Below are 12088 nucleotides of genomic sequence, written 5' to 3'. Positions count from 1 at the left end.
TTCAAATTCTTCTATTCTTCTATAATTAATATTCTTAAGGTATAATATAGAAAGCACTATTGGCTGGTAAACTTGGATAAATGAAATGTGAAGCTTTTACACATTTTAAGTCCTTTTTCCCCCCTAATTTTTTCTAACTGATCTTTTGTTTCTCTTTTCTCTAACAGATAGTATAGTTTTCAAACAGTAATAGGTAAAAAAAAAAACTTGGTTATTTTAATAGGATGTCCATAGAACAGGAAATATCAGAAATAGAAATATCAGGGAATCATATATCAGGAATAGAAATATCAGGGAAATGCAGGGAATATAAATAAATTGTACAAAAATTTAGGGAAAATGAATAAATCAGGTTTTGAGATACTTATAAGTTTAATATCTTTTCCAGAAAAAATTAGTCTCTTAATCAGGAATTAGAAGAATCAAGGAAACAGGATAAATTCAAGGAATTTTTTTGATTCAAAGAATTGAGAAGTATAGATTTTTAATCTATACTTCTCAATAATAATTTTCTTAATAATACTTTTAATATTATTTTCTATTTCAGTTAATAATGCTAGCTGAAGCTGCGAGATTTAATTCAAATGAGGGGGGGGGGCAGTCTACTAATTATATGCATTCTTCATACATAAAGCCTCAATATGCAGGATTCATTATTTTAAACTTTTGGAAACTTAGGTAATTTTATGAACAAGAAACTCAATTAACTATTTTTCATTATCAAATTTTTATGGTAGGAAGTCAGATGTCATATGCTTCCTTATTACTTTCAGTAAATGTAGTAACCTTGTAAGGTGGCATTTTGTAGTTTCATTTTTATTATTCATCTCTTTCATTTAATTTGAAATGAACCAATTCCAAATCAACTCCCCTGAAATCTAATTTTATCGAATTTTTAAGAGGTGAATTGAGGACTCATACACTAAATTACACAAATATGTTAAGGGGCATTTTTAACATGTTTTCATTTCAAGATTTTTGAAATTCTATTTTGAAATCATTTGCTTAAGGAGGTCTTGAACTTGATTATAAACTTTAATTAAATATTGGTATGAGGAAATATTAACAAATAGATTTTTGTATTATTTTTTATAAAGCTGTAAAAATTTTCTATATATTAGACCTCTAACTTGAGTTGATGTCTGTTCTTAAGAAACATAATAATTATAATACTAAAAATAATGTACTTTGTTATAAAAATTTGCCTTTATTATAATTAAGTAAAGCAAATTGTCATTCGTTCTTTATAAAAGTAGGCTGGTATATGTACACTGTTTCATAAAATCTGATTTTTCATAAATATTTCCTTATATCATATTTGGCCCCCTATAAGGCATATTATTTAAATTAGTTACTTGAAATACAGTCAAACTCGCTTATAAAGAGCTGAAAGGGACTTGTTAATTTGTGTGATCGTAAAAAACAGGTTATTGAAAATGCCATAAATATAATACTAAATTACATTATGTTTATTAAATTATAAATATTTTTTATGTATATACGGTTAAAAAAATGTTGTTTCATTTATTATTGCATGGTTATGGCAAAAGCATTATCAATTCAATTTGTTATTATTCTCATTGATTGTTGTCACCATAGCTTTCAGTATATTTTAAATCTGTTTTGGAGTTGACAGATGCATATATTTCAAATTCTTCTTGATATATATTTTCAAATTTTCCAAGTCATCAACTTCTTTCTAGTTCTCAAAATATTCAACAAAAGGAAAGGGTAATACTTTGTGCTAGGTAGAACCAATTACCAGAGTAGAGCTAGGTAGAGCCTATTGCTGATATTCATAACTGTGGCATTTGTCACATTTTGTGTCAACATGGTTGTGCATAAATTAGATAAACTAAATGCACTCTTAAACAATAACTTAAAGAACACAGAAGATACTTCCAAAATAAGGATATTAACCAAAGATAGAATATCATTCTATCACTCTACACAGTTGTAATTCAAATAACAAGTTTGATTTTCCTTCAACTAAAATCATTCAACACTTCTTCACTTTCATAACTTTATTTTTTGGGAATCATTATATATTTTGAAAAATTTTAATAATTCTGTTCAGGGTCTTTTGAGTATCCCACTTTCCCAATCTTTAGAAATCCATTTTAATTCAATCAGTTTGCCCCATAGGGTTTCCAAAAATCCCCTCACATCTGCTTCTTATCCCCCCATTGGTTATTTCTTGGTTCAAACTTGTTCTGTTGTCCTTAATTGTTAAACCACTTTATATACCTTTGTCTCTTTACTTCTCTACATTCATTTGACCTTTAGACACTGAAGAAGGTACTTATTTATAGAATTGAAATTATAGTACATCACTATATGTACTTAATTTGTGCTTTTTTTCACGCTTTTTTGCTTAACTCAAATTATTGCTCAATAAAAACAGGATCTGCTTGTTAAAAGGGAGTTATCTGCTAATAGACTTGAAATTGTACTAACCATGTATTTCCGATTTCTTCATTAAATCAGGGCACGTTATGAGCGTGTTCGACTGTATTAGTTGCAAGTTAAAAGTGCTATGCTTTAAATAGCGTCTTTAAAAAAGTGATATTTGTAGACTAAGCATCCTGTTGAAATTGCTGTTGCTGAACTTCTGGAAAAAAGTGAACACAGGTTAGAACCTGAGAAAGAGCTGACAGCTGCTGAAGAAAAAGCATTGCAAGCTATGAGTGCTACTGAAGTAAGTTTCTTTTTTCCCTAAATGGTCTCATTTGATTTCTTTGTAAATCTATTATCAGCATTTACTGAAGTGGATTTTTGTTGAGGATTTTTTTTTCCAATTATTTGTTTATGTTAAATATTTATCACTGGGACTTGGATGTTGATAACTTAAAAGAATGTTTAAAAAATTCCTTTCAAAATGTATAAAAGAACCCCCCCCCCCACACACACATCTCAAAAACCCATTAGAACTATGTCCTTAATATTAAAAACATGCTTCATTTTAGCTTTTTTTTTATAATAAAAATTCCAAATCGCAACTTGTATCTATAAATTTGTAAAAAAAACTAGATAATAATTCAAATGAAAATGTAATTTCTGAATGAAATAAAATTTAAATTAATACCTTGTAAAGATAAATAGAAATTTCAATTTTCAAGAACATCAAAATTGAATTGTACTGTCAATTGTTTTAAAAATTATTTTTTGAATGGAAATATTGTGAAAGAAAATTCTTTATATCTTGAAAACTTTCTACTTGTAATTGAAGGAGGTTTTAAGAAACAAGATTCTATAAAAAATTTATACAAATTTACAAAAGTTAATAAATGAGCAAAATGTGCTTATAAGGAAAAATATCATTCAAAAGTTTTAAGAAAATGATTTAAAAAAGGAGAAAAAATACAGAAAAAAAGAAGAGAGAACATCAAATAATGTCTTAAGAAAAAGAAAAGAAACTTAATATCAAAAAAAAAAAAAAAAATTTTTCATTGAATGAAGTGGGGATACTTGTTTATGTTTTTCATTCCAATTATATGCATTTCCATAGTATGGTAAGAACTGTTTATGTATAAACACTAGTAAAAATGAGAAATATACATTTATAATTTTGTATATTAGCGAAACTAGTAATTTTAAAACTTATAAGATGAAATTTATTGTATCAACATTTAACGAGTAAAATGGAGTCATATTTACCCCCGTGGGTGATCTAACTCACCCCTTGAAGGTAAATATTTCACTAGCATAGTTATCTAGAATGCTGTAATCCTATTTTTTTCTTCTTTTTTTTATGCTAGACTAAAATTAATGACATCTAGTTTCCATACCCATTATGCATAATGTTGTTTATATTTGTTGCAGTATAGTCACTTTTTTGTATCATCTCAGTAACTTCTGTATTTAATTCCATCTGTATAATTCAGCCTACAATTAAAATAATGACTCTATTTGTCCACAAGAAAACAGTGGTGTAAGGTGAAAAGTATTGTAGATTATACTAATACTGTAGATTATACCTTGCTATAATGGAAGGATTCAGTGTAGGTGTTCTAATGGGCGTTAAAATGACATTGTGTTTACGGGAGCAGTTCCCAATTTTTTTTCCAGCCGCGAACCCTAAACGATCGAACTTCTTTTGATGGAACTCTGACTTTAAAAGGCATTCATTGGCAGGTGTAAATATGCAAACAAGACAAAAAACTTCAAATTAATTCAGAAACATTTAATGTGATTGAATAAGTCTTATAATTAGGTTTTATGTTAGGCAGTTGAATTCGCAAGTCTGCTGGGACTATTTCTTTTTGCCGTCTAAGTTGAGCCTTGTAGTTTTTGCCGTTTAAGTGTAAATTAAATAAAATAGCCTAAATTATAATTTTTGAAAAAGAGCTGTTATAAATTGTGATAAGGTTATTAGAAAGAAATAATTCTTTATTCCTGAATTTGGTTATTTTATTTTGAATTTCACAGTTCGATGATAAAGCGGAATACTGATGCAATAATTTATATATCATATTCTTTAGTAATTTATTCAATGTATTATTATTAAGAAAAAATTTTCTAAAAATTCCTGTTTCAATTTTATTGCAATTTTTCATAAATAATTTCATTAAAATAACCATAATATTATATAAATACAAATTGGATGAACACAAATATATTTCAGGTTTAAAAAAAAAGAAATGCTTACTCTTGGAACCCTAGCGTTCTGCGGAACACCATTTGGGAATTGCTGGTATGTGGAATAGCGAATTGGACCTGATGTATCGTTCCTTGTAATGAAAGGATAGCTGTAAGGGGGCTGTAATATAACAAGCATAATCTGTATGAACATAAGCTTATTTGAGATACTATATTTTGCTTTGGGCTCTATATGGTTCCTATTAGAACATGCACTGAGGGACCAATATTGGGATGTCTAGATTTTTTAATATTCGTTCTAGAATGGCTTATATAGGACCTATATCAGCCAGAAGAAGGTCTATATTGATTGAATAATAAATATGCAATATCAGATGAATCTGACAATTCTATATAGGGCCAATATCGGTAGTAAAGTGGCTGTAAAATACCTTGTAAATCCGACAATTCTATGTAGTGTTAATATCGGTAAAATAATGACTCTTTGAACCCTTATTGAACCAAGATTCAAGAATGTTGGTCTAATTTGGGCTCAAGTTATTTTGCTGTTAGGGATATTGTATAAGGGTTTTGTTGATAATTATTTTAATAAGCATAGAAGATTCTTTAAAATTTTTAAAGTTTTATTAGCAACATTAAAAGCCCACAGTTTGCAATCACTGCTGAATTGCTGAGTCTTTCCTAAGTCACAAATTCAATAAATCTTAAGTAACTCATATATGATTTTAAATGTAATTAATTTTTAATGGAGTTTCATCTTTCTTGCTATATTCTAGTTATGGATTTTGCATCTCTTTTTTTAATAGGCTAAACTAAGGCATGCTGAATTGATGAGACACCGTGCTTTGATATCTTATCAAGAAGCAAAGGCTCGGCGTCAAAATAAAATCAAAAGCAAAAGGTATTTAATTTTCATATAAATTTGTAGTTTTCACTATTAATGCCCATTTAAAAGGCAATTAGTCTGTGCATAATACCACATTAATACTACAAGTAAATTTCAGGGAAATTCACTAAAGATTAGATATTACGCAAGTCAATTATCAGAAATCTGGACCAAATGTGCTGTATTTTCTTTCGTGATGATTATTGATAGTTAATTAAATTCAGAACTAAATATGCTGAACCGTTAAATACTTCTTTTTTGCAAGTGCAACAACCATTTCTGTTCCTAGAACCATGAGCTTCTTCCAATTTTTAATTTTCAAAGGGTTTAATTTTTTAAAATTTTTTTACAATCTTATTTTAACTCTAGAGCCTTTTTCTCTGTCAAGATTTATATTATCATCTGAGCTTCATCAAGTAGTCATAATCAGATTAGTTGAGTTATATGTGGGTTAACCTATAAATTCTGTAGTAATCTGTAATCAAAGTTGCATTAAGCATTTTTGAGGAATTTATCTCTCAAACATGTTCAATGAACCTTGTTTTCAACTGATGTTGAACAGCCAGTCTATTTTTTGGGCTTACAGTTATTAATATTCAACTCCGTAGCCTTGCAATTTTGATTCTAACCCAGGGACCAAGGGAACTTCTGGATCAAGCATTAGGACAAACTAACCTTCATGGAGATGAACTAACCCACATGAATAAGAGAACTACAAAAACTTCCTATTGTTAGCCTGGCAGTGAAAGGATTATGATCCATGATCCATCTAATATTAGGGATATTTTACATAATTGAAATTTAAACCTGGATTACCTCATTGGAAGGAAAGTGCTTTATCTCCCCCTGAGCCATCACAGCTCAGTGAACATTCTTTATCTTAGTTAAGATCCATGTTTCACTGGCATGAAGTTTAAACAGGTTATACAAGATATGGTAGTGACTCAAGTGTTTGGTAACTGCACTTATTTAAGTTTTGTTGGAATGAGAAAAAGATGCTGCCATTATCTTGTAGAAAACTTATAATCATTTATAGTTGCAGTGGATTACTAATATACTTTGAAGACAATTTTATAAAAGTGGCAACAAGCCAATGAATTCCTGTAGAGATGCTTGTTATTTTTTCAAAAAATTTGGCACAGTGTGTATGGAAAAACAGTGGGCCCTTGGATTATTTGTGGTAAAGAAATTATTTTTCAGTTTGCAAACTAAATGTATTACTAATGTGTGTGATGTTAAATGCATAACTATGAATTGAAAAAGGAAAAATAAAACTAATCAGTCACTCTTGATAGCATTTTTAAATTAGCCTAATTTGCTGCTATCTCGTGTATTAATTTCTTTTGTGTTTCAATTCTGGTTTTCCACATTTAATTTCAATTTTCTCAACACACCAAGTTTTGCATATAATGTCTGGTATAAATCTATTTCTTCTCGGACAGTGGAAGAAATTGGAAAAAACTGGTCAAAATGGAAGAAATAAACAAGACCAATGCATTATTAAGCAATAAGTATTATAAGAGATGCTTACATTTAAACTAGTTTAATTTAATATTGTATCAGAAAGTTACATTTTTCACATCTACTTTTATAAAAAAAATAACTATTTTTATACTATTTTAGGAGTCAGTTTCATTATTCATACTTAACAGAGTTTGGTTATAAAAATCAATATGTTACTTGTAATTTATTCAACATATGATTTGTAATGTTTTCGTGGGATTTGTTAATTTAGTAGTATAAATACATTTTGATTATGATGTTTTAACAATTCTGTTGTTAATAATTGTAAAACTAGATTTTAAAATATTCTTTTATTAATTGTAAAATTAGGTTTTTCTATATTCTTATTAGGTATTACTAATCACATTTCTTCCATTAGGTTTTACTATATGATGTAACTAAAATATTGAACAACTGCAAACAGTTATTTTAAAACTAGATTGTGATTCTAAACTGTTTAGGGAATTGTTTTAATTTTGATATTTCTTTTTAAAAAAGAGTTTTTTTTTGAAGAAATTAATTTCTTCCACAGTAGTTTTACCTCTGGTTCTCTTTTTTTTCTCCCCACTATGAAAGAAACTTATCATCTTTGCAGCTCGCAGAATCCTTTATTGGTCATTTTTATTATGTTAATAATTTTCTGCTTTTAGCTTTCTGGCTATAATTATTAGACCAGTTTAGTTTATGACATCAATCTTTTTAAAGGTAAAAAATTAATTATTTTGTTTTTATTATCATTGTTAATGAGACCCATGCTTGTGGCTAAGATTCAAGAGCTTGAAGGGACTCTATTACTGTCCTTCTTTACTTACCAATAGTGTTTAAAATATCTGTGTTGGCCAATATTCATTGCGTACCTCAATAACTCCTTTTACCGGACCTCTGATATCAGAACTTAAAATTATATTTGCTGAAAAATTTTACCTTGTAAATGTATACATTCTTTTAGGATTCTAAATGGATAATTAATAAACCAAACTAATTCTGATATTTTTGTATACATTTTTTAGATATCATCGACTATTAAAAAAAGAAAAACTAAAAAAAGTTATGAAGGAATTTGAAGAGCTGCAAAAAACTGATGCAGCAAAAGCCTTAGAACAGCTTGCTGACCTAGATAAGATAAGAATTTTAGTAAGATGTTTTCAAATATTAATAATTACTAGATAGTTTTTATATGGCATTTATTCCACGTTATCTTATTTACTTTTTTAAGCTTTAATTAAATTAAATATAAGTATGGCTGAACAACATGAAGAAAAGATACAAACAATCTTACTATAGTTTTGGTTCTATAATAAGAAACCTTCACCATTGCACTTCATAGAATAAAAGAAATCATTGTGTGTTTAGACACAAAACAATCTTTCATTAAGTGTTTGGACTCATATGGAGGCTTTTTATTATCAAACTGAAGTTATAATATGTTCCTTTATGCAGTATTATGTGTACTTTTTTAATGTTTATTTTATGTGCGGTACAAAGTAGTACAATATTTGTCTTAACAGATATTTCTGTTTTATTTTGTTATTGGTGATGCTGTTTGTCCATTGCATCAAAACAGCTGTAGTGTTAATCTATTTTGCCTTTAAATTTGTTTTTGTTTTTTTAGCTTCAATAATTATTAAAATCCCTAAAATAGAAACACGCAAACAATCTCCACTTCGTCCATTATTCAGGGCTGATTGTGCTCCGGAAAAAATACAGATTTTTGGAATTTTCGCTAACAGTGATCCGGAAGTTTCCGGAGATCGAAGGTCCAGATGTTAAAAAAAATCATTGATCACAGAAATTTCCGGATTTTCAAAGGTGGAACTTAAAAACACAGTTTATTTTATTTGTTTGTAAGGGAGAGCCAGAGAGCTCATATTCATGATTAATTTTCATTTTTTATCAGTAAATATTTGTTATAATCATAAACTCAAGAAAGAAAGACATATTTGTAAATTTTAATTACTTCTCCAGGTATGTGTAAATGGTATAGGTATGTGTAAAATTTTAAATATTTTTAAGTGAACTAAGAAATATTGAGAAAAAGGAAAAAAAACCTTGTTTAAATTTTTTTCTAATTTTTCAATTAAACTGTTCTTTTTTTTCGTTTTTTTTTTAACTCAATGAATTTTCCGGAATTTTGACTTGGGCTCACAATCACCCCTGATTATTTGTAAGTTAGTAGATGTTGAGCTTTAAATGAAATGTTATCGAAAACTCCACTGTTCTGAGAATCTGCAGATTTCGCTTTTCTTTTTTTTTGTTGCTTGATTTCCATCATAACCATATTAACCATTCTTAAATTTCAAAAATTTAATATATTGAACTAGGGGACCATACACAAAAGTGATCAAAGTATCTTAGCTATTCTAACGATTTTGTTGTTTCAGAATTTCTACAAGTCTTGGATGCTATTATAAAGAAGAAGAAAAACTTGATTGAATAAAATTTTTATTCATGAAATTTTATGAGAGATAATTGGGTGTCATAAATTTATTTATTATTTTAAAGAGACAAAATCAAATCTTGTAGTATGATAGAGATTAGGTATTCTGAAAATTTGAATTGATCTTATTGTATAGTTTTTTTTAAATGATTTAAATTTAATTTACAATTTATCTTTCACAGAATTGTGAAAATGGTAAATTGAGGGGTCATTCACTAATTTTTTTTATATTTGGTTGCATTTGAAATTATTGAAATATTTTACTTAAAAATGTGTATATGCTCTGATTTTAAAAAACGTAAATCCAATTACAATTTAAAATAAAACTGTTGAATATATTTATGAATAAATATTTTTAAACTATATTATACTTCATAAAATTATTCTTTTAAATAGTAATTTTTATTAATATTTTATTTGTAATTTGGAATTGTTGTTTTTAAAGTTCTATGTAATTTCACAATGCTCAGCTTTTTATCCAAACTGCTGTATCCTCCCCATTTTTGTGTTATTTGTAGTAATTATTGCATAAATAAATAGTTATTAAAATATTATCAGTTTGCTTAAACTCATGCTAAGTATATTTATCGTAATAATGTATTTAATTAAAGTTTATGTATATCCCCTTTAGGAGCGAGTAACATTAAAGCATAGGAACACTGGAAAATGGGCAAAGCAGCAAAAACTTAGAGCGAAATATAATCCTGATGTGAGTACTTTAGTTATGTATATGTATAGGTTTTTTTAATAATATTATGTATAGTATGTATAGTAAGTGTTATGTATAGTTTTTTTGCTCTGTTCCTTATGTGGATTAGATTAATTTAAGCTTATCCCCTTTTTTGCATTATTTAAAACTGCAACATTGCATTCGTGGAAATAAGCACGAAATTTATCTGCTCTTTTATAATTTAATTCTTTTAGAAGTTCGAGGACAAAATAAAATACTTTTTCACTCTTTGCCAAGTTGGTATACCAGGTGTAAATTAAATCACTTTTTGAGCCTTATACTTAAAAATTATTATTATTTAAATTTAAGTTATAATTTGGATTTTAATGCATTTTGAGACTGTAATAATTAACTGAATCACAACTAATTCTTTTATGGTTTAGTGCTCTGAAAACTGACTTTTATCATTATTCTAACAAAAATGGAAAATAAATCAATTTATACTTTATTTTTGAAAATATGTTTAGATGTATTTTTTTTATTTTTATAATCATTATCTTTTAGGCCTTAAGTAAGATTGTATAAAATTTCCCCCCTTGTGCACTTCATTCCATTGACCTAGCATAGTAAAAGCCTGTTAGTTATGTGCAAGAATGCAATTAAGAGAAATGGAATTAAATTTGGGTCAACTATTCATATGCTTAGTCAGTGAAGACATTATTTTACATGCAAAATTTCTTGCAGAATCTGGATGATGAGGGGCCTCTTTTTTCCCCCTTCATTAATTATGTTGCTTTATAAGCCACATAAAATATTGATCTATTATACGTATATTAATAGTTGCCAACCCTAATCAAGTTTGTCAGCTTCTTTTAGTCTAAATTTAAAAGAATGGAATTCATTTTATGTATCCTAAATATTTTATAAACTTCCTACTAACAGTGAGTTTTTAAATACTCCTGGATAATCAGATTTTATATCCGTCGTTGAACAACCAACTAAATTTTGGGTTTATGATTACTAATGTTCAACTCCATAGCCTTATAATTTTGAACCAATCCAGAAGACAAGGAAACTCCTGGACCAGTACCCCCCGGAGTATTGATTTGTTATGAGAGCATGGAGGACTTTGCGACTCGACAGATTTAACATGCCTCAGTCACCATTTAATGCACGGGGAAACTTTGGCCGATGGGGATCGAACTCTTGGACATGGGTTCAGCTCCCTACCAATCATGCTATGGATAATCAGATTACCTATAACATCTTTTTTCTGGTTTATCAAATGAAATTTCAAAAATTTTACTGAGATGCAACATTTTGATTGACCATTTTTGTATGCTTATGTGTACAACAAAAATGCCTATTCTACATGCCTATGCATTAATAAGTTTTTAACTTCACAAAATACACTTTTTGTTTGTCCTATGCCTATTGTTTTCTATCTACATAGGAGAAAGATTTAATTTTTAAAACAACTCAGAACAAAATATACAATTAATGTGAAACAAAATATAGAAATACTTCTGCTTCTGAGAAACTTATTGCTGTAAAGGGGCAATTCAAATACTCTCTGAGCTTATTTTTAGTGGGTTTGGATATTTTTTTAACCTTATCACCAAAATTAAGTCATAATCCTACATGTTTGTGAAGTATATATATGTCTTATGCGCCGGCCAGGTGGCCGAGCGGTTAGCGTGCCTGACTGCGAAGCCATAGGCTGCGGGTTCGAATCCCGCTCTGGGCATGGATGTTTCTCTCTCTCTCTTTGTGCTGTCCTCTGTTGTGTGTGTGTATGATGTGTGAATGTGGCCCACCCTATAAACGGGTTTGTGGCAGTGTGGCGTGGGCAATGTTGCTCGCCTCCGTGACTTTGGTTCACAGGTACCTACTGGGTAACGCGAAATGAGCAACAATTCTGGCATAGTATAGGCAAAGATACAAATTCAGTGCCTGCCATTGGAAAAAAAAACATATATGTCTTATGCGGTTA

The 12088-nt window shown here is 28.7% G+C and overlaps 1 protein-coding gene across 2 annotated transcripts in view; it reads left to right on the top strand.

Moving 5' to 3' along the window:
* Positions 1-12088, top strand: part of LOC107447518 (U3 small nucleolar RNA-associated protein 14 homolog A) — a 45161-nt gene that overhangs the window by 22895 nt on the left and 10178 nt on the right. For both annotated transcript variants that reach the window (XM_016062479.4, XM_087160944.1), the window contains 4 exons: positions 2576-2698; positions 5406-5500; positions 7999-8122; positions 10057-10134. In XM_016062479.4, coding sequence (XP_015917965.1) covers positions 2576-2698; positions 5406-5500; positions 7999-8122; positions 10057-10134 — 420 coding nt within the window. The remainder of the gene's footprint in view (positions 1-2575; positions 2699-5405; positions 5501-7998; positions 8123-10056; positions 10135-12088) is intronic.

This window comes from Parasteatoda tepidariorum, chromosome 4, assembly GCF_982258835.1.
Source record: "Parasteatoda tepidariorum strain Cologne lab strain chromosome 4, Ptep-v5.0, whole genome shotgun sequence".
Classification (NCBI taxonomy): Eukaryota; Metazoa; Arthropoda; class Arachnida; order Araneae; family Theridiidae; genus Parasteatoda; species Parasteatoda tepidariorum.
This window is presented reverse-complemented; position numbering and strand designations above follow the sequence as displayed.